Here is a 24,515-nt window from a genome sequence, read left to right on the forward strand (position 1 = left end):
GAAACAGACACATGTATCCCATTGTTCACTGCAGCACTTATTTACAATAGCTAGAGCATGGAAGCAACCTAGATGTCCATTGACAGATGAATGGATAAAGAAGTTTTGGTACAAATACACAATGGATTATTACTCAGCCATAAAAAGGAATGCATCTGAGTTAGTTCTAATGAGGCGGATAAACCCAGAGCCTATTATACAGTGTGAAGTAATTCAGAAAGAGAAAGGTAAATACTGTATACTAACACATACTTGTGGAATCTAGAAAGATGGTACCAATGAGTTTATTCTGCAGTGGCAGCAATGGACTTCCCTGGTGGCTCAGACGGTGAAGCGTCTGCCTACAATGCAGGAGACCTGGGTTCAATCCCTGGGTCGGGAAGGTCACCTGGAGAAGGAAATGGCAACTGGCTCCAGTATTCTTGCCTGGAAAATCCCATGGGCAGAGGAACTTGGCAGGCTACAGTTCATGAGGTCGCTAAGAGTCGGACACGACTGAGCGACTTCACTTCACAATGCACAACAGACATACAGAACAGTCTTATGGACACAGGTGATGCTTCCTAAGGCCCACTTGACTTCACAGTCCAGGATGTCTGGCTCTAGGTGAGTGATCACACCATCGTGATTATCTGGGTCCTGAAGATCTTTTTTGTACAGTTCTTCTGCGTATTCTTGCCACCTCTTCTTAATATCTTCTGCTTCTGTTGGGTCCATACCATTTCTGTCCTTTATCGAGCCCAACTTTGCATGAAATGTTCCCTTGGTATCTCTAATTTTCTTGAAGAGATCTCTAGTCTTTCCCATTCTATTGTTTTCCTCTATTTCTTTGCACTGATCACTGAGGAAGGCGTTCTTATCTCTCCTTGCTATTCTTTGAAACTCTGCACTCAAATGGGTATATCTTTCCTTTTCTCCTTTGCTTTTTGCTTCTTTTCTTTTCACAGCTATTTTAAGACCTCCTCAGACAGCCAAGAGAACACTTTAACCCTTCAGATCTTTATTTTATATTCATCACTAAAGCCTTCTGATTTTCATTTTGAGTTCCTTTTATACTTCCCTAAATATGGTGCTCAATACACAATATTATGTAAGTACCTGTTAACTGGAAACAACTTTTAACACACTGAAGAAAGAGGTAATCTACTAAATAGCTTTCACAGGTTATCTGTGCAAATCCATAACAATATTTTACCTGTCTTCTTAACAGCTAGTACATGGGATTTTACCCAATATAGAATAAGAATACCAAAAGATAAAATAGAGAGTTTTTTAAAGTAACATTTTTCTAAAAGATTTTATAACTTTCTTAGATAAAACTCTTAACATCTTCCCCATCTGGATAGCCAACTAGTCCATGCTGGGGTTCACAACACACTTTACTGAGAGACAATGGAGCAGTCTGAAATAACGCAGACAGATGTTCAAATCCTGAGATAATTTTATGAATAATTCACTCTACAAGGGAAAACAGGTTTTCTGTAGCTAAAACATTCTGAGCATTTACCCATATACATAAAAGTTGCACAAGGCCCTTTACCAGGCTCTTGACTTTGGGATATCTTAGTAAATTTTTGCTAACTCCAAAGGTACCTAGAGACGGCCCAGATAGTTTCACTTCCAGTTTTACATGTAAGACATGGGGACAGTTCTTTCCTTAAGAAGAGTTTTGTAAAACTGTAATTTTTTCTAGTGATAAGACAATTTTTAAAAATTGTTTTCTGAATAGCATATGAAGATTTTAAGATCTGCACGACTTATGAAATTGTTAAAAACTGTTCTGTAAGCTTGATAAAAGGACTAGTGGAATTAGAGAGATGGCATGTTTTGTGCATCACTATTCCACCATGTGGAAGGGTGCTCACTACATAGCTAAAAGACAGACGCACGTTAAGGGCTTTTAACTCAGCGTGTCTTCTCAAAGGGAGCTCTGTTTTACTGAACAGCAGCAATTCTCCAAATCAGTGTAACTGCTTTCCAAAATGATCAGGTGTTTCCTGTATATTCTGGAAGCCCGGTCACTGGGACACCGGTTTACTCAAAATGCAGCTGGACTCTGACCTCATGCAAGTAAAAGCAACGTATAACCTGACAACTATTTACTCAGATCTGTTCATCTATTTTGTGCCAGGTATGTGCTGGGGTCAAGGATACAACGGTGCTTATAATCTCCTACACCATTTGTTCTTTTATTTCATTTACCATGTGTCTTTCAGCGGGAGTGGTAAGAAGGATAACAAAACTCTGGTAGAAGAATGAGTTAGTGTTGTGCAATAGTAGAACAAGGTGTGCCTTGTACTGCTTGGTATACAGTCAACACAACACATGTTAGCCATTACTTGTATAATGCAACAAACAGCAAATGCCAGGCAACATGCTGCAGAAGGGAATGGTGACACAGTAGCCACAAACCCACTTCCTTATTCAGCCTTTCAATAAATAGATACTATGTCCCTACCATACGCCAGGCACTGTTCCAGGCATGGGGGACAAAGCAATGTAACAAAATTAAGTGTTTCTCATGTGGAGAAAAAGGAACCCTCCCACACTTCTGGTGGGTATATAAACTGGTGCAGCCACTATGGAGAGCAGTATGGAGGAGCCTTAAAGAACTAAAACTAGAGTCACCATATGATCTGGCAATTCCACTCCAGGGCATATCCTGGATAAAACCACAATTCAAAGAAATAAACACACCCCTATGTTCAAAGCAGCACTATTTACAATAGCCAAGATATGGAAACAGCGTAATGTCCACCCACAGATGAACAGCTAAAGAAGATGAGGCACATATATACAATGGACTATTACTTGGCCACAGAAAAGAACAAACTATGCCACTCGAAGAAACACAGACGGACCCACAGATTATCATGCCAGCTGAAGTAAGTCTGACAGATGTCTGAAAGACAAATGTCTTACAATATCACTTATATGCAGAGGTTCACAGACACAGAAAACAAACTTATTGTGGGTAGGGAGAGGTAATTAGAGGAGTTTGGGAATAATAGATACACACTACTATTTATAAAAGAGCTAAACTAGGACCTACTATACAGTACAGGGAACTGTAGACAATATTTTATAATAACTGATAATACAAAACAATCTGAAAAAAATACATATGTGTGTTATTTAACTGAATCTCTTGCCTATATACCAGAAACTAATATAATATCCTGGTATGTGAAGTCAAGTGGGCCTTAGGAAGCATCACTACAAACAAAGCTAGTGAAGACAGTGGAATTCCAGTGGAGCTGTTTCAAATCCTGAAAGATGATGCTGTTAAAGTGCTGCACTCAATATGCCAGCAAATTTGGAAAACTTAGCAGTGGCTACAGGACTGGAAAAGGTCAGTTTTCATTCCAATCCCAAAGAAAGGCAATGCCAAAGAATGGTCAAACTACCACACAATTGCACTCATCTCACATGCTAGCAAAATAATGCTCAAAATTCTCCAAGTCAGGCTTCAACAGCACGTGAACTGTGAACTTCCAGATGTCCAAGTTGGATTTAGAAAAGGCAGAGGAACCAGAGATATAATTGCCGACATCCTTTGGATCATTAAAAAAGCAAGAGAATTCCAGAAAAACATCTACTTCTGCTTTCCTCACTATGCCAAAGCCTTTGACTGTTTGGATCACAATAAACTGTGGAAAATTCTGAAAGAGATGGGACTGCCAGACCATTGACCTGCCTCTTGAGAAATCTGTATGCAGGTCAGGAAGCAACAGTTAGAAATGGACATGGAACAAAAGACTGGTTCCAAATAGGAAAAGGAGTACATCAAGGCTGTATATTGTCACCCTGCTTATTTAACTTATATGCAGAGAACATCATGAGAAATGCTGGGCTGGAAGAAGCACAAGCTGGAATCAAGATAGCCAGGAGAAATATCAATAACCTCAGATATGCAGATGACACCACTCTTATGGCAGAAAGCGAAGAAAAACTAAAGAGCTTCTTGATGAAAGTCAAAGAGAGTGAAAAAGTTGGCTTAAAACTCAACATTCAAAAAACGAAGATCACGGCATCTGGTCCCATCACTTCATGGGAAATAGATGGGGAAACAGTGGAAACAGTGTGAGACTTTATTTTTGGGGGGCTCCAAAATCACTGCAGATGGTGACTGCAGCCATGAAATATAAAGACGCTTGCTCCTTGGAAGAAAAGCTATGACCAACCTAGACAGCATATTGAAAAGCAGAGACATTACTTTTCCGACAAAGGTCCACCTAGTCAAGGCTATGGTTTTTCCAGTGGTCATGTATGGATGTGAGAGTTGGACTATGAAGAAAGCTGAGTGCTGTCAAATTGATGGTTTTGAACTGTGGTGTTGGCAAAGGCTCTTGAGAGTCCCTTGGACTGCAAGGAGATCCAACCAGTTGATTCTAAAGGCAATCAGTCCTGAATATTCATTGGAAGGACTGATGCTGAACCTGAAGCTCCAATCCTTTGGCCACCTGATGTGAAGAACTGAAACAATGGAAAAGACCCTGATGCTGGGAAAGATTGAAGGAGGGAGGAGAAGTAGATGACAGAGGATGAGATCGTTGGATGGCATCACTGACTTAATGGACATAAGTTTGAGTAAGCTCTGGGAGTTGGTGGACAGGGAAGCCTGGTGTGCTGCAGTCCATAGGGTCGCAAAGAGTCGGATATGACTGAGTGACTGAACTGAACTGAATTGATAATATAATTTATAGGATTCTTTGATTAAAATGAAGACTAGCCAGCTTTAGTTCAGGTTAGGCAGGATGAACACAGGTGCTAAATTTAAAGAGGCATTTCAATTAGTTTACCCTTGGAGGTAGGTTTCACCAGCCCCTAGGTAGAAAGGGTCAACAATTGTGACACATGTCTGCAGTCCCAGCAATGACCCTAGAAATGCTTTAGCTAAGGAAATTTCTTTCAACCTACAATCCAACTGAATGTTTTCCTCTCCTAGTTTCCAGGTCTTATCCTCTCATAATTCAAAGGCTCCAGAAATCCTACTTCCTCTAATCTTCAACTAGAGAGTTTATCACCTGCCTCTTTGGGGAAAAAAAATCCACCATTCACTTAAATCTAATTTTTCATCAAGACAATAAGGCTACTTACTATGTATCATAAAAGGTACTGCAGCCCTACAAAATTATTTGCTTTGGAGAATCTATAAATAGTAGCTAATTTTAAATTCAGGGCTTTAGGGGGGCTTCCTCAGTGGTCCAGTGGTTAAGACTCTATGCTTCCACTGCCAGGGGCAGAGGTCCAATCCCTGGTTGGGGAACTAAGATCTTCAATACTGCCCAGCATGGCCAAAAGAAAAAAGAAAAAACAACAAAATCCAAAAAGCTATAGTGATTTAGAACTCGGAAAGTACTTGACAGAAAATGAAATGAGGAACTGGAATAATAGATAAAAAAGCAAGTGTCATGTAAATCAGTGGGAAAATATGAGACATGCATAATTCTTTCTGTATCATTGATGTCCACATGCAACCAGTAAATGACAGGAACTTTTTAACTCATTCTGAATAGCAACCATCACTAACTTGACCAAATGCAAACATGGCATGATTATTTCCACTTTTAACCACTGAAACACCTATTCCCTAACCATAAAAGTTTTCCAATTTACAAACTTATCTTGCATGAAAAATCCTGGGCCTCTGAAAATGCTCATTAATGTCTATACAAATCACTGCAGGTGTCCCCGTGTTTTTTCCTCTAGATAGTGAACAAATTGGGGACAGTAATAAAAGTGAACTAAAAAGCCTCTTGATGAAAGTGAAAGAGGAGAGTGAAAAGGTTGGCTTAAAGCTCAACATTCAGAAAACAAAGATCATGGCATCTGGTCCCATCACTTCATGGCAAATAGATGGGGAAACAGTGGAAACAGTGTCAGACTTTTTTTGGGGGGGGCTCCAAAATCACTGCAGATGGTGACTGCAGCCAGGAAATTAAAAAACACTTACTCCTTGAAAGGAAAGTTATAACCAACCTAGACAGCATATTGAAAAGCAGAGACATCACTTTGCTGACAAAGGTCCGTGTAGTCAAGGCTATGGTTTTTCCAGTGGTCGTGTATGGATGTGAGAGTTGGACTGTGAAGAAAGCTGAGCGCCGAAGAATTGATGCTTTTGAACTGTGGTGTTGGAGAAAACTCTTGAGAGTCCCTTGGACTGCAAGGAGATCCAACCAGTCCATTCTAAAGGAGATCAGCCCTGGGATTTCTTTGGACAGAATGATGCTAAAGCTGAAACTCAGTACTTTGGCCACCTCATTTGAAGAGTTGACTCACTGGAAAAGACTCTGATGCTGGGAGGGATTGGGGGCGGGAGGAAAAGAGGACGACAGAGGATGAGATGGCTGGATGGCATCACCGACTTGATGGATGTGAGTTTGAGTGAACTTCAGGAGTTGGTGATGGACAGGGAGGCCTGGCATGCTGCGATTCACGGGGTCGCAGAGTCGGACACGACTGAGCGACTGAACTGAACTGAACATTTTTTTAATCATAGTCTCCTGGGTAGATAGTCTATAATATGAACATGTTCTGATTTAAAATTATTATGTCTCAGGATCAGTTTTTCTGAATATTAGCTGTGTGCCCCTGGGTGAGTTATTAAACCTCACTGAAGTCTTAGTTTCCTCATGTGTAATAAGAGATAGTATCTATCTTATAGGATTTGCATGTCTGCTAAGTCACTTCAGTCGTGTCCGACTCTGTGTGACCGCATGGAATGTACCCTGCCAGGCTCCTCTGTCTGGGGATTCTCCAGGCAAGAATACTGGAGTGGGTTGCCATGCCCTCCTTCTAGGGGTCCTTCTCAACCCAGGGATCGAACCCAGGTCTCCTGCATTACAGGCAGATTCTTTACTGTCTGAGCCACCAGGGAAGCCCAAGAATACTGGAGTGGGTAGCCTATCTCGTCTCCAGGGGATCTTCCCAACCCAGGAATCGAACCGAGGATCTGCTGCATAGGGTAACAGGGACTAAATAACTCCTATGAGAGTTCCTAGTATATCAGAAATATCAGCTGTTACTATTAAATATGGAATCTATGCTATATGATATTACCAGCATTTCTTATCCTTGATATCATCTGATCAATAAAGTTTTGGTGAAATGGGGAAAAAAAAAACTGGATTGATGGGGAGAATCAGAGAGTTGAAGGAAAGAGATACTAATATACCAATGTATGTTAGTGGCATGAGATTATTTGTAAAGCTTCTGCTTAGTTTTGTTAGGTAGGTAGAACAGGGAAAAGGAGTCCAAAATGGTGGTGGCTAAAAGACAAGGAAGGGAAAAGCCCACGAAAATAGAACAAAAGAAGGTCTGGGGACCGGAGTGAGGACCTCAGGTAAAACAAACAACACTCCTGGCTGACCCAATTTCCATAGGACAGGCCCAGGGAGAGAGAAACATATCAAAAGAGAAGCCAAAGCTAGCTCACTCTCTCTCTCTCCCGCGCGCTGGGGCGCGCTTCTCCTCTTATCTTTGGACTGACGTGCCCTTACGCCTCAACGATGGATTTTTCTGTTATCTTCTAAATAAAATAGAGCTGTAACACTGAGCTGTAACACCGATTTGTCTAAGAGCTATAACATGGTCCATTCAAGACCTGAGAGCTATAACACAGTCTATCCAAGTCCTGAGAGCTCAGACACGTCAAGGGGGCTTTAGCGTCCGTCACTCCAAATATTTGTTGTGACAAAGAACCGAGGAACATACACTCAGGTGACAGTTTGAACACTCCCCTCCCTGAAACCACCATTTAAAAAGTAGGCGTCACATAATCCTGTGCTTATATGCAGCTGTGTGGCAGCCCTCTTTCCTCAAACAGGGAACATTATCTGTCCTAGTAGGAGAAAATAAGGCCAAGGTACAAGCAATCCTGAAGCTTTCTGCAACTATTTCCTAAAACTTGTGGTCTCTGTCATACTTCCACAATAGCGTTAGAAGTGGAGATGTGGTATTTTGAAGCACCAGGTTGGAGCCACAGTTTCGCAATTTCTGTCTCTCTCCTGTAGAGAAAGTCAACAAATCGTGCTGTGCTGGGTTTTATCAAGTGAATGCGGAGGCTGGGCTGAATGTTTTCTAATGACTCCTTTAATTCAGAACTTTAATGATTCTAAAACTACATTTAAACTACAACCATTAAAAGACACACTTCAATTTTCAAAGTTTTCAAACGACCCCAAAGGGCCCCATTTAAATGTCTTCATCCCAACTTTTGTTAACAAATAAATCATACTGGACTAGTGAACGATCTCATTATTTATCCCTACTTGCTCCCAGGGCCCCGAGCCCTGCCCCCAGAGTCCTCCCCACAACCTAACTAGGGGTTACAGAGGAACTATGCTTTATTTTCCTCTTCCTCACAGTGAAGCTATTGAAAGAAAAATTAAATAGTGTAAAAACTACTCATTTAAATTGAAATGTTTACTTATGACTGTAGATACATCTAAAGACCAATAGAAAGAGGAGGGGAAAAAGTTTCCAATTACTCAATGACTCCTTCTTTATTTATTATATATGTTTTCCTGATGTGAAATTACACTTGTCATGCAATTCAAATCAGAACTGCTTTTCACATTAAGGGCGGGGGTGGGGGATGGGACCAAAACAAAAACCAAGCTATTCTAAGTTTGTTAGAAAACCAGTCTTTAATTGGTTTACTTTAATTCCTAATGTTTAAATGATAATAATATATGACAAAATATATCAACTGTTACAAATTTGTTACCAAGAAACTTACTTTAAAAAAAAAAGTGATTTAAGTAAAACAAAAGTTTCAGTGGAAGCCACGGGAGCTAAAAGGAACAAGCAGTGATATTTCAAACAGAAAAAGTCTAAATGTGTTTGTTTTCCTTTAAATTTTTATCCGAACAGTCAGGGGAAACTGACTTGCTTTGTTCAGTGTTTATTATTTCACCTTTCCTGAAGCTGAAACTAAAATACTTTGATAAATGGGAGTCTGGTAAACAGACCATTCAGAGTTAGGGCTTAGAACCACTAATCCATTTGCATTTCCATCTTGGCCCATTTTTCCTGAAGTCACTATTACCAGGATTGTTTCTTTACATATAAAAGGGTAATAATACCTCATACAACCTTACTCCAATTCACACTTACATGGAACCAGAATGGATCTGTAATACATGCAAACAAAAAAGGATAAGAAGTCTGAAAGAAAACTGCAGAAGAGAGCTATCCTTTCTGGAAATACTATCATAGTACTTTACTCCACTGATATCCTATTTAACCAATCAAATTTTTATAGCCCCAGTGATAAACTGTCTCTGCCTGATGACAAAAATGCTCACAAATACTTTTTTTTTTCCTCTAGAGATCCACAAACACCAGACCCAAACTAAACCACCAAAGAAGTCTTTCCATACTATCCAGAAGAAACGAGGCAGTTCCATTCTTGAACTTAACTCTTAAGCTAAGCTAAGTCACTTCAGTGTGTCCGACTCTGTGCGACCCCATAGACGGCAGCCCACCAGGCTCTCCCATCCCTGGGATTCTCCAGGCAAGAACACTGGAGTGGGCTGCCATTTCCTTCTCCATGAAAATATTCCATAAATGAATTTCATTAACTCTTAAACATTCCACAAAATTTCCTAAGAACCTGTGAGAGTATAATACCTGGCAATCCTCTCTAAAACAGAAATTCACCTATCTGCTACATTACTGCTGATGATCTGAAATGTACATGATCTCTAGAAAATAACTGTACTGAGTAAAACTGAAAGGATCATCCAAGTTCCTACATAATACCAAAGTATTTATCCAGCAGGATTACTGAATAAATCATAGCAATTTGGTATCCTTTTCAAACTCAGTCTTTAAAAGAAGGTCGGCACTGCTTTGTAGAGTCCCACACCCAAAACTACAGTACTCGAACTTCTCTTTGTACCTCATACAGTTTCAAGAAAGTGTTAAAATAAACAGGCTAATATAAACAGGTCTACTTTTTAAATAAAGAGCTTTCCCTAAATATCAAGTTAATCTATGCAACCCCAGGAAAAGATGATGCATTTGAAAGAAATGTCTGGGAGAACCCAGAAGCCTTACCAAAGTAGCATACAAGTACAGGCATTTAGTGAATACCTGAAATATGAATATACTCATCCCCTTTTGTTTGAACAGGGGCCTGCATGTGGAATTCCCCTGAACCACCTGGAGGACTGGTGGGCCAAAGGTCATCTTCTCCACCTCTTCGTACTAGTCCCTCCTCCCTTATTATTTTCCTTATCAACACACTAACCTTTCCCTCTTTGAATACATCAGCATTTAGAAGTCATAAACACTATTTATTTAATTTTATTGCCCTGTTTAATGCTATCGTCCCCGGCTCACTTCCCACTATTTTCCACTGCATTTTTCATATGTTAAAGATGCTCTTGTGTTAAGGCTGGGAGCCCAACTCCTGCTCATGGTTATTTCTAAGGCAACAATTCATTAGGTTGCAAACATCCTACTGTTAGGTTTAATCCATTCAGACTGGTGGACTGTCTGATTATCTTTACCTATCAGGTCCTTACAGAAATTAAAAATGCTCAGGAAAAGAAGGAAGCCCCTTTTTGTTACCCTTCCCACAGGTGCCCTTTCCCAAACAGAAACATTCCTGGGAAAATTTTTCCAGGAAAAAGATCAAAATTTCATTTTGCAAAGCAATTTCTACCTCATTGATACAATTCTTAATTGCAATTTTATGAAAAAAAATCATAACCTTGGTGAAATTCTAAAACTATATATTCAATTTTTACCCTTGAAAAATCATGGAAAAACCAGCCAATTATCTCAAAACAATGTTATCTTTTTTTCCCCAAATGTGCAAATATCACCTATCTCAAAACAATGTATTTTTACCAAGGAAGACAGGATGCGCTCACACACACGCACGGACATGTGTGTGTATACACAATCACAATGTAGGATATTCATTCTTCTTTTCTGGCTAAAATATGCTCTCTAAAAGTATAAAGTGATATTCCGTCACATAAAAACATATGTATTTGACAAAATATTAACTTCTCTGTTTTGGCAAGAGTGAGACCAAAGGAATATAGTTGGACACAAATACCACATTTTAATTCCTAGTACATATTTAAAAGGAAAAAAGAAAAGTTGCATAGCCAAGAAATAAAATCCAATGCTTCTAGTTGATGTTTCAAATGTAGGGTAAGTATGTAAACAAACAGATCTGCCAAAACCGTGTGGCTATGGTTCCAACACAAGAAGCACAAAGTTAAAGAGCCATACAAATTTTTGATATTTCCTGAGCTGATGCTGAAAATAACTCACAGGAAAGAGCTGCTGTTGAGATGTACGAGTCCCAGCCCCCACCCTTTAACTGTGCTTAATCTTCGTGGTGCTATGACAACCATGGAAGTGCTCATTAGGGCTACTAATTTATACTTTAATCATTATATTAAAATCCAACAAAACCACCAGATGGTAAACGTAACCCAGGAGAGACAGCTTCTAGGCTGGGTCTGAAGATTTACAACACAAATGCCATACTGGGACTTGAGATTTGAAATGCCATTCGGCTGCTCTTTAAGCCCAGTTTTGTATTTAAATTAAGGAGAAAACAAAGAATGAAACCACTCTTACTGAGGTTGGAAAATGATCTAAATGCCAAATCCAATCATGTCCATTTTATAAGCCACAGGTCAAGCGTCACCATCTCTGTGAAGTCCAACACCCTACTTGGGATACAACTCAGACAAAGCTTGTCGTCTATAACTCAGTCCCACTGGGCAGAAACTCCTAGGGGGTAGCACACGCTTCCATCTCTGAATGCATACTGCTTGATACCGGTCAGCCTTGTGCAATAAATAAACTGAGGACTTGATAGGTTACCCAGGAAAACCCAATTACCACACATTTTCCCTGAAGGGCTTATAATAAGAACAAACTAAAACAACAGAGGAAAAAACCTGGAATGTTTCCAGGGAAAACTGTTCTGGATTATAGAATCAGGAAATCTGCTACAATTTTAAGAGGAAAATTCCACTGTTTGGGCCCTACTATTTTGTGATCTGTCCCTAACTCTTTAACATCAGAGGCCCAAACTTTAGAAACTTTCGTATGGAAATCACACTTCTTGGTCAAGTGAATGAGCACTCGTCACTTGCATGCCAGAGAGAAAGGCCCACTGCCCGTTGTTTTAGATGTATTATGTCTGAAACACATCAAGGAAGAGGGTCACTGTACCCCCCAAGAGCACTGGAATACTCCAAAGGGGCTCACCATCTTACTTCCAACAAAATTACTTCTGAGAACCCAGAGTAATGACCCAGTGGTGACCTACCTGGGAATACCTCGAGCTATGTTTCTATGCTTTCTATGTTTCTAAGCATCTAACTCTGGCTCCTTGGAAGAATAGCTATGACAAACCTAGACAGTGTATTAAAAAGCAGAGACATTAATTTGCCAACAAAGGTCCATCTAGTCAAAGCTATGGTTTTTCCAGAAGCCATGTACAGATTCGAGAGTTGGACCATAAAGAAAGTTGAGTGCCAAAGAATTGATGCCTTCGAACTGTGGTGTTGGAGAAGACTCTTGGGAGTTCCTTGGACAGCAAGGAGATCAAACCAGTCAGTCCTAAAGGAAATCAACCCTTAATGTTCATTGGAACTACTGAACCTGAAGCTCCAATACTTCAGCCACCTGATGTGAAGAGCTGACTCATCGGAAAAGACCTCGATGTTGGGAAAGCTTGAGAGTAGGAGAAGGGGGCATCAGAGGATGAGATGGTTATATGGCACCACTGACTCAATAGACATAAGTTTGAGAAAACTTATGGGAGATAGTAAAGGACAGGAAAGACTGGCATGCTACAGTCCATGGGGTCACAAAGAGCTGGACACCACTGAGCGACTGGACATCAACAATAATGTTTCTATGACATCATCCACCCTGACCTTGAGATTTGGCTGCTCAACCACTCCTTACCATCCAGCCCCCTCCCTCAGCTTCTTCCACTCACTCTTTCCTGAGGTCAGAGACTAATTAGGTGAACCGCACAAAGGAGTCTGAGGAGGGTTAAGGGGAGGGGTGGGAACAGTAAAGGAGAAAGGAGGAAAAGCAAATCCAGTGCATCCTAATTCCCACCCACCCAGCCCTTCCCTTCTTGTCACTGGCAGTGCTTTGTAGTCTTTCTCAGCCCAGCCCCCAGTTTCCTCATTCTTCCTTAGCTGCCTCACCCTTTCCACAAACCCTGCTGCCTCCAAACAGCAACTCTGCTCCTGCCCTGCAGGCACTCGGCTCCAGCCTGGCCAACTCTCCTGCATTAGCACAAAGCACTGAGGATGAATCTACCTGGAGAGGGGCAAGGGGAGGCCAGGACAGTGATGGCTAATGTAACCCAGAGACTAAACTGGGGCTTATATCACCATCCCACAACTTTGTCTTTGAGAAATACACTAAGTTTCAAATCATCACAAACTTTTAGAACACAATCCTCTTTGAAATTGGGGGCTGCCTGCAATTCTTTCCTGAAGAGTTATAAACATGTTGTTATGAATCCGGAAATGTTAAGTTGTTGGATTCATGAAACATCTATACTCTAAAGAAGAAGACCATACAGGCTACCCCCATTATTCTGTTTACTAATCCAGAATCTGCTCGGTTATCTAAGTAGACTGTAAAACTAGTGAGTTTCTGTGAATCAGTCCCCTCTACAAGATCCAGAACCTCTTCTCCAAGGCCTAAGAAACTGTTATAAACACTTGTTTGATTCACTTCAGCAGAAAAATTTTAAAGAGTTCATTTGTGTTTTTTCTTATCATTTTAGAAGCACAGGGTGTTGAATTTTAACTACTCTAAAACACAGCTCTTTATTTTCAACAGCCAGATTGTCAAACAGGATTTCCACTTGGATCCGCTCAGCTCACCTGAAACAGACGCCCCACTTCTCATTTACCTTATTTTGGGGGTAGCCAGGTATCCTCCTCGGGAGGCTTGAATTCTCCTTTCTCTTTCCACGCGCAATGTTGTTTATACAAGGTACGACCTCCCAGGCAACACTGTTAGCCTGGCCTGTGACTGAAGGCTTTTGATTCAGCTGGCACATTTTAGGACTCCCCAGTCTGCTCAGGCCTCCCTGCGCCAGGCCTAAACAAAAATCTCCATGGAAAGCGAAATTCAAAAGCAGAGCTCACCCACTCTTTACCAGGCTGCCCTACTTGACAGCTTCAACCTGTCCAAAGCCGCCCTCGGTTTCCTGTGGCCTTGAGAAAAAGCCCTTCTTATGAATGCCATCCGGCTGCACTGGCTGGATGTGTACATTAACCCCTTCCTTCCTCGTTTGCCCCTGACCAGAGCAGCAGTGCCCTAAAGGCATAAGAAGCAAACCAGATGAAGAACAAGTTCCAGAAGTTTACAGTTTGTATGAGAGATAATCACAAACCCTTCAGATCAAGTCTGAGGGTCAACAGAAAACTTCCAGGGTCAAATCTCCAATTTCAAGCAAAAAAAACTTCATCTTAGCTAAGGATAGGAGTATGTCACAAAGCCCTGACGGTTCAGACGGTAAAGAACCCACCTGCAATGCAGGAGACCCGGGTACAGTCTCTGGGTCAGGAAGATCCCCTGGAGAAGGGAATGGCAACCCACTCCAGTATTCTTGCCAGAATTCCACAAAGGAGTCTGGTGGGCTACAGTCCATGGGGTAACAAAGAGTCGGACATGACTGAGTAACTAACGCTTTCCCCTAGATGGTTATCTGGCACCTCAAATCCAACATATCCCAAAAGCAAACTCACCACCCTTATCCCAAACCTAATCCTATCTTAATTGTTGGCATCCACTCATTGCTCAAGCAGAGAAGGTGATGGCACCCCACTCTAGTACTCCTGCCTGGAAAACCCCATGGACGGAGGATCCTGGTGGGCTATAGTCCACGGCGTCGCTAAGAGTTGGACACGACTGAGAGCCTTCACTTTCACTTTTCACTTTCATGCGTTGGAGAAGGAAATGGCAATGCACTCCAGTGTTCTTGCCTGGAGAATCCCAGGGACGGGGGAGCCTGGTGGGCTGCCGTCTATGGGGTTGCACAGAGTCGGACACGACTGAAGTGACTTAGCAGCAGCAGCATGTCACAAAGAACCCAAATTCGTCCCTTCAACATACATATATACACAATAACACACAAAACTTTGTTAAAAGGAGGGCAGTACCAGCAGAAACTAACACAGCATTGTAAAGCAACTATCCTCCAATAAAAAATTATTCAAAAGGAGGGCAGCATCAACAAAACTGTTCCATGGTGAGATGAGCAGGCATGAAAATAGAAAACAGACTTTTAAAAAAAGTTGGATACTTTATTCCCCATTGAAATATTTATGCCAAGGAGAGGTTTTCACCTAGGTACTAACATTCAGAGTGCTGCTAAGTCACCTCAGTCGTGTCCAACTCTGTGCGACCCCATAGACGGCAGCCCACCAGGCTCCCCCATCCCTGGGATTCTCCAGGCAAGAACACTGGAGTGGGTTGCCATTTCCTTCTCCAATGCATGAAAGTGAAAAGTAAAAGTGAAGTTGCTCAGTCGTGTCAGACTCTCAGTGACGCCATGGACTGTAGCTCACCAGGCTCCTCCATCCATGGGATTTTCCAGGCAAGAGTACTGGAGTGGGGTGCCACTGCCTTCTCCGAACACTCAGAGTAGACAGCTGTAAACAGGATGAAGTCAGATTTAGAAAAGTTAAGGCAAAGGAGGTAAGCCTTTTTGGGTTAAAGGAGGAAGGGCAGAGAGGATTATGAGCAAAGAAAAGTGCCAAGAGAGCATCTGAAAGGTAAAAGAACAATTTATTTTACTTGGTGCAACAACTAAGATTTTGCTTAATTTGATTTATTCAATTCATCCAATAATCCTTTTTTTTTTTTTTTGAGGCTCTACTATCTGCCACATGTATTAATATTTCTACAGAAGTCCTATTTTAAGACCTAAGCACTCAAAGGCTTGAAGTTAGTCACCTAAGAAAGAATATAAAGACTTCCAAAACGGTCTGTGTGCTTTGTGTTAAACACAAAACACTTTCAACACAATGCCAAGGGTCCCTTTGTGACTAGGGAGAGAGAAGGAAGCTGCTCCTGGGGTTAGGAAGTTGCTCCCCTTTGCCCTTCTTTCGCTCATTCTTCCATTTAGTCAACCAAATCTACCGATCCCTACTAAGACCCTTGCATTAGCCTCATGCAGGATAAAAAGATATGACCAGAACTCTTCATGAAGCCTGAAACCAAACACCAATCAGGCATGGCAATAAACAATTCTACCATAAAGAAGACTGAGATAAAGGACACCACAGCATCAAAGCGTAACTGGGAGATCAGAATAGGAGGTAAACACGTCGTACTAGTTAACTGTGGAAGCTTCAGAAAGCAAAGGATTGCTGAGCTGGACCATCAAGGACAAACAAGGTTTCAAAAAAGACAGATGAAGTAGGCACACCAGGGGTAGAAGTATGTATACAAAAGTGAGAAAGGCAGGAGTTTTGTTTCTCTTGCATTTTTTCTATCTCCATCTGAAGTTAGTAATTAGCCTTCAACAAGTGAAATAAATAATCCTCAAAGAGTAGTGAATTTTGCAAATTGAGAGGTTTTATCTGACAAGGCCACCAAAGTTCAAGGGCACACATAGATTTCAAAAACTTCACAGATTTCTTATACCTAGCAAACAAACCTCATTGACTTGGACAACTCTCCCTCCTCTAGGGTATTGCTCTGTATTCCAAGTTGGTACTTTTAAGTCAACGACTGAAAGGTTAGATTGCAAATATCCATCCTGACTACATGATAAAAAGAGACTGCACTTTGGAAATAACAATATATGCTTAACTAAACCACTCTCTCAAACTGGGTCATTGGTAGAGACGTGATGAACCTAGAGAGAGTTACACAAAATGAAGTAAGTCAGAAAGAGAAAAACAAATACTGTATATTAACCCATACATGTGGAATCTAGAAAAATGGTATAGATGATCTTATCTGCAGAGCAGAAACAGAGACGCAAATGTAGAGAACAACTATATGGATATCAAGGGGGAAAACAGGGATTGGAGGAATTGGAAGACTGGGAGGGACACATGTATACCATTGATACGATGTATAAAATAGATAACCAATGAGAATACAGTGTATAGCACCAGAAATTCCACTCAATGTACTGTGGTGACCTGAATGGGAAGGAAGTCCAAAAGGGAGGGGATGTAATGTATGAAAGTGAAAGTGAAGTCGTCCAGTCCTGTCTGATTCTTCGTGACCCTGTGGATTGTAGCCTACCAGGCTCCTCCATCCATGGGATTCTCCAGGCAAGAATACTGGAGTGGGGTGCCATTGCCTTCTCCAGATGATCTTCCCGACCCAGTGACCGAACCCGGGTCTCCCACATTGCAGGCAGACACTTAAACCTCTGAGCCACCAGGGAAGCCTGATATAATGTATATGTATGGCTTATTCATTCTGCTGTATAGTAGAAACTAATGTAACATTGTAAAGCAACTATATGCCAATAAAAATTAATTAAAAAATAAAATCAAATAAACCACTCTCTGGCCAAGTGACCTGTCCCCACCTATGAGATCTTAACCTATCTCACAGGGTTGCTGAGGGTTAATTTCAGTGATACACGAGTCTGTCTGACACCTAAGTGTTACCTGGAATGCTGGTGTCTGGGTCCAAGTTGGAGCTGGCCATCTGGAGCTTCATACGGCTCCTCTACCTCATACACACTTGCATCAGTGTCCTCCACACTGCTGGAATTCTGCTGTTCCAACTCGGGAGTTTTCCCCATAGCCATAACAAATGGCAAGTTCTCATACTCTGGTATTTCCTCATAATGGCGTATATTTTCATACTCCGGTGCACAGTCGCTGGTAATAGATTTGCAAAGTGCCTGCAAGGACGACTCCCGGGAGAGCATTTGGTCATCCAGAGACTCGGCTCTTGGTCCATTAGCTGCACTGGTATGGCCCCGCAACTTCTTCCTCTTCTTCTGGGACTCCAGACTATAGTTATCTGCCGAATATGCCTTGATGGGTTTACTTCTCTTCTCTACCAACAAACCATGCCAATCACTCTCACTCCCTTTTTGCTCCCCACCTGCCAGGCTGCCTGAGGTTGTGTCTCCAAGCTGGCTGTTCTTGGACCAAAATTTCTGGAAGTCACTCTTCATGAAACAGATGGACAGCTTCATATTGAGCAACTTCTTTAAAGAGCTCTTCTTGTGAGAGTCTTTGCAAGGCTTAGTGCACCTTTCCACATCCATAGCAGATAATGATTTTGCTCTAGGCTTGGTCAGGGCACTGGAAGTCTCACTGTTTGAGGATATGGTGACGGACTTTAAGGATTCTGGGGTCCCAGAGAAGGGGATAATGGGATGAGGTAATTTCCACACTGGCTTCTCTGAAGCCCGTTTAGGCATATCAAAGGAGGATGACATACCATTGTTTGGGGCACATAAATGCTGCACGTGATCTCTTTCTAGACCCTTCTCTGAATCTTTTTCTTCATTTGAGGGGTAAGAACTTTTCTCCACAAGCTCCTCAGAGGCAGCCTTTTTAAGCACTCCGGCAGCAGGCAAACTGTGTCTTTGAGGTTTCTTGGGGACAACCTTTGAGGAACTTTCACCTTTTATCACAGATTCCTTTTGCATTTGAGGGGCAGACACTCCCGGATTAGACGCAGTAGGCAAATGTTCGCTGCAGGTTAATTTGAGCTGCTTGGGCAGGCTCATAGATAGAGTATTGCATCTTATAAAATTGGTTCCTTTGTCCTCGGCAAGTGACATACCAGAACTATCTCCTGACTTGTTGTCAGAACTCAAGTTAGAGTCTGTTTCTAAAGGAGGTGACATTTTTTCAGAGGAAAATGTTTCAGGACACATGGCTTTCTGTGAATAGACCGAGTTTTGTCTGTCACCGGTGAGGTCCACATTCAATTCACCTTTATTTTCTGGCTTCACTTTGTCCACCTGTTCCTGGTTACACAAAGCAGTCTGATGAAAGACACTGATTTTATTGTTTTTCAAACTATCTTCGAAAAGATGAGGCAAGCTGTCTACATTCTCTGGTTCTTCAGTACTTTCACCCGGAGTATCTATATGTCTCTGGCGTAAGAGGCGTGCAACACGTGTTTTTCTGGGCTTGGGAGTTGGAAACTTGGGAGTACACGGCACTAAGTGGATTTCCAAGGGACCAAGGTCTTTGGCTTCTGATTTCTTACTATCTCCATCTGAAGACAAGAAAGGACTCCTTTTCCCATTTTCTAGAGCTTCTTGTTCAGATGAATGAGAGCAAGTGTTGCTTTTTTCACTGTCATTCTGATTAGTTTCAAAATTTTGAAATTCAGTGCTAGGAAGTTGTAGGTGGCAAGGGTGATGATTAGAAACGTTTTCCAAGCTGGACAGGGACGGTGACAAGTCTGCAAATTCAATGCTGAACTGTCTGTGGGAATTACAGCCATCACTCATTTCTGGACTGTCTGTGGATCTGTGCTTCCGGGGCAAAAGAAAGGGTGATGTTCGTTGTGTTAAAACATCTTTGAGCTTCTCTTCGAGGATGCTTGCCTTTAAAACTACTTTACCCTGGCTCTTGACCCTTTCACCAACAGAATCGCATTTATGCTGATTTTTTACAGCTGAAGGGGACTCACCAATTTTGTTATTTTCTAAATTCTCATGCATTTCCAGGGGTCCTAAGACAAGCTGCTTGACACACAAATTCCCTCTGTTCTCAAGCTTATGGTCACATCCAGGATGGCAGGAACACACTGGTAAAATATAATCACTGCTCGGATGCCCTTTGTTTTTGCAGTTCGAGTTGTCAGTACTTTCAGGGAATTCCTGTGTATGCTCTTCCAGGTTCACGATGATTTTCCTTGATGTTGACTGTGTGATGTCCTGGACAGGTGAGGCCTTCAGAACTTTTGGTTTTGGAGCTATGGATGGTTTGGTTTTCTTTGTTGACTGTGGAACACTAGAAACCAAGATCTCGGGTTTGGGTGCGACAGGAGGTGGAGCTGGCTTATTAGTTGACAGAACAAACTTTGGTTTGGGGGCCACTGGTGGCTTCTTAATCTCTAGATAGGGGGAAAAAAAAAGTCTGATAACCAAAAATCCAAAGCAGAAGATAAATGATTAAGTTTTAGAACATTTTTACTTTTGACAATGCATTTTACTAGGTAGATTATTATACTACATTATGCAGAGTCAGTATTACTTTTGAAAATTCTGTAAATTGCTCTTCAATTCCAGTACATACGGCTTTGGTATAGTATACACTGTTTAGTAAATCCAATACAGTTTTTCTTCTAACTCTGGAACAGATCACCGTATCTGTAGTCAACACTAAATAAAACAACTGGCTTTTGCTTAGATCCGTATAGTAGGAGAGGATACTGTGGTTCATTTACTGAGTCCAAGAGCTGAATTTGCCTAAGGTTTACATAGGATATGACCCAAACGTCTCATGTGAATAGCAGTACTCTTCTATCTCGAGGAAATACAGTGGAGTTGTATAAAATGCCCTCTATCAATGACCTATCTCACTTGAACCCCAAAATAACCTAAAAGAGAATACAGAAACTAGAAATTTCCCAAACTTAAACACTGAAAATTATCAATGCTGTATTATTTGAGGCTCTTAATAAAGTGGTATTTTTCCTGTGCAGGCGTTGTCAAATGGGAATTTTCATTATAATTCTTCACTGAGCTTTATTTTTAGAAAGTCACATGTCTACACTCCATCCCAGGTGATTACGATGTGTACCCCTCATTTATAACCACAGTTCTAGTGTATTTAAAAGATGACTATAATTCCTATGGTAGCAATTCTTTCTTGACATTATATTAAAAGGACTTAATAAGCACCTTATAAGCACTGTGTTAATTTTGACAGATCTGCTCTAGCCTACAGGAACCTAAAACTTCACACAAAATGCCTATAAAATGAAGTTACATAGTCTGAACATCCACATTTTTTAAAGTTCTTTTATGTTTTTCTATCTATACTATCATTTTTCACCCTGTCATATTTCTTCAAAGACTTGTGGTAAAAATATTTTTGAACCTTTCAAAATATCATCTGCTGGACACTGTTTAAGTGCTTGGATACACAGAGGCTTTGATTCTTCACTTGGTGGTGAGTTTCTTTTCAACAAAGGAAATTAGTCACAGTACTCCAATTCGGGAAGATATTACAGGGACACAAGTAAGGAGAAAAAAAAAAAGTAGGGTGCTCTACTTCCTTTTTACCAACCAAGGAAGAATTTCCCAAACCTCTTCAACTAAGGTCACCCGATAACAGATGCCTTCTCATTTAATTCTTCAGTATAATGTTATAATAAAAAAAGATATGAGGTAGTTCCAAAATGCCTTAATATAAATTCCCAAAGCCATGCAACTTCAGTTAAATGTTCAATAAGCACGTTATTATTTTGCTTTTTTTTTTTAGGTATAAAAAATTTTAAAACCACTCAAACCCTAATGATAAAGCTTTGTGTCATAGTCTATTAAATTAAACCCTTGACCTATTAAGTGAAGTCTTAAGAGAAAGTATGACTGCCCGAGGCTTCTTCCTAACCTCCCATCTTATCCAAGATAAGGAAGACTGACAGACTGTCACATTGATTTCATTTCTGTAACCATTCTGAAAACATCCTACCTCTGGGCGTTTTGAAGGAATAAACAAAAAGTTTTGCAACATGGAAAGAGTTCTGGAGACTGGCAGCAGAGCGGTATGAATGCACTTACCACTACTGCTTTGTACACTTAGAAATAGTATTAGATGCTAAATTTATGTTATTTTACCACAGCTAAAAAACCAAAAAACAAAAACAAAAAAAACCTCTGATCTCATTAACCTTTTACTGAATCTTAGAGCCTGTTCAGAAATTTCAAGGTCATTCACTCAATCAATTTTTGCTATTTCAGTTCAATCTTTTTTTTAAAATCTTTGGTATCAACTTTACTCTTTTCTTTAAATACGCTTTGTACAGGGTCTGCTTCCAAGAATCATAAATCTCTTACTGTTCCAGAAACTCAGGTAACTACATGAACTATGGTGATTACCAAGACATACAGCACAGCATTATGTACCTAACTTCCTCAACACATACTCAATGAATTAAATAAAGAACTGTGAACTCTGGCTTAGTTAATGCTGTTTCGGAGAAAACCAATAATGTAACTGGGAAAGCTGACTAACCTAACTGTGCGTTTTTATGCAGAATTGGTTGCCTCAGTTTCCTTACTTGTATATGAGGGATTTGAACAGATTACTCTAGAGTCTAAATGATTTTGAGGTGATACGTCTGAGATACCTGCTTCAGGAGAACCCTTAGATTCCGGAGCCCTTTGCCCTGTGTGATTTTTCTTCAGTGTACCTCCCTCTGTCTTCCCCACAAGAAGACAAGCTCCAGGAGGGCAGGCACTTTGTCTCTTTGCTGTATCCCCAATGCTGAACATTGGGCCTGGGAACAGACAGAGCTGCCACATACACATCTTTACTATGTCTCAGTAACAAGATATTTCTTTAAAAAAATAAAAGTCAATATCCATTTAAACATAGAATAATAATATGTTTGTAGGAATCAACTTCAATAGGATTACTGAGTAAGTTCTTAATTATTAGTAGGAATAACTGTTCAACTAAGCCAGTATAGCACAGCAATATTTGAAATTCATCATTATTTTTAGTGGCTCTATTTTGAAAGAAACACAAATCAAAAAATAACAAGCCATTATATGACAGTCTGCTCCAATGTCAAACTTGCAATAAATCCAGCACCTTTGGATGTTAAGACTGTATCAACAGTCAAGACTTGAAACTTTTTAGAGCATAGCAGCAAATCTTTTATTTACACAGCTGTTTGGCTCCAGGGAAAAGTAAGGTAAGAGTGTAAAGCACTAGTACCACTATTCTAACAATTACAAACACACTCGTCATCTATTGCACACAGATGGCTGCGGTCCACGTGCAACACTTTGAGCTACTAGATCAGCCAAAAAGCAAAGTACAGCACATGTACACTGAGACCTGTACATGTTCAAAAAGGTATAAAATACAGTCCTATAATTAGCTCTCTTTTTCTCATATACTGATTTTAAAAATTCTAAAATCTCTATGTGGGCCTACTCTTTCACAGATGCAGAAAAACAAAGCAAGCTCTTCTTTAGAATACATATAATTTAGATATTCTATATTTTTCTTATGTCCTTAAATTAAGCCAACCAGCCCAAACAATGCCACAGATTAGGTTCAGTGTAAACAAACATCTCCCCCAGCTGCAAATAATGTTCCTAAAGTTTTAATGAATTTAAATTTTGTTCCAAAGAGCATCATAAGCAGCTTGTAAGAATGATGAACACATAATTTTGTTAGAAGATGGAAATAAAACCCCAGTTCTTTTCTATATTCTCCATTTAGACATGTAAAAAAATTATAATAAATCTGAACAGATGGGCAAACAAAAAAGTAGTTAATGCTTCTCAGCCAGCTATGCTAAAAACCAACTAACTCAGCTAAACACAGGAAGTGTCCCTCTTTTTAACACCACAAAAACGTCTGTGGATTGAATTGCAAAGTTGATAAATATAAAAATAGCCTGCAATATTTGAGGGTCATTCAAATGAAATAATACAATTCCAAACTGAGACCTAGATCAGGTTTACATATTTAAATGTCAATTAAATGCTTCTGTATCTGTTCATTTATAAACTGTTGGGATTGGAACTGAAAGTTGACACATCCAAGGAACGAATTTTAAATGCGTTTGCCAGAGGAAGGAAGAGTTAAAACAGGCTGGAAGGATTTTAAAATCTCCAGTAATTTTAAATTTAAAATTTGTCTTGTTCATTACACTGAGGCAAATTTAGGATGAAAATACTTCACCTCAAGTAAGTAGAAAGCCTTCCTTTGGTAAGGAAAGAAGAGTTTATAAATAACGTAATTCTCACTATATGATGACATCCTCTACACACACATATAACATCAAAAGGGAAGATCCACAACATCTTCAGAGATACTACTACAGGAACACTGCACTCCTTGCTTTCTTACTCCTATTGGCTAACTTCTCAGCTCCTTAATTTGTAATCAGATTACACCTAGCAGTACAACCTCTAGCATATCTAGTCTTCAGAAAGAACACAAATCAGAACATTTAGGGTGCTGTTTGACAGTTTCAAGTTACAGGAATTTAAAACAAATGCCAAGAAAAGCTAAGAAAATTTAATCTGATACTTAACTGCTGATTCTAGAAGTAACTTTGGAGTCTTACGCTGTTTTACTATTAAATGTATAATGAAGGTTTATTTCTTTCAATGTGGGCGAAATTTTCATTTTAAAAAACTTAAAAATTAAAAAAAATTCTAACTTAAAAGTTAACCTATGTTCTTATAAGGGAATATAATATCACTTTAGTAATTATTTCGGAAAATAGGAACTGTTCCTTCTGAACGTTGTCCATAAAATTCTTCAGAGTGCACACAAAGGTAATACAGCAGGCTTTGCCATATG

At 40.3% G+C, this 24,515-nt stretch overlaps 1 protein-coding gene across 1 annotated transcript in view; it reads right to left on the reverse strand.

Moving 5' to 3' along the window:
* Positions 1 to 24,515, reverse strand: part of FGD6 (FYVE, RhoGEF and PH domain containing 6) — a 103,512-nt gene that overhangs the window by 78,327 nt on the left and 670 nt on the right. Inside the window, exon 2 of the mRNA XM_052640900.1 lies at positions 17,655 to 20,076. Within this exon, the coding sequence (XP_052496860.1) occupies positions 17,655 to 20,076 (2,422 nt within the window). The remainder of the gene's footprint in view (positions 1 to 17,654; positions 20,077 to 24,515) is intronic.

This window comes from Budorcas taxicolor, chromosome 5 (genome assembly GCF_023091745.1).
Source record: "Budorcas taxicolor isolate Tak-1 chromosome 5, Takin1.1, whole genome shotgun sequence".
NCBI lineage: Eukaryota > Metazoa > Chordata > Mammalia > Artiodactyla > Bovidae > Budorcas > Budorcas taxicolor.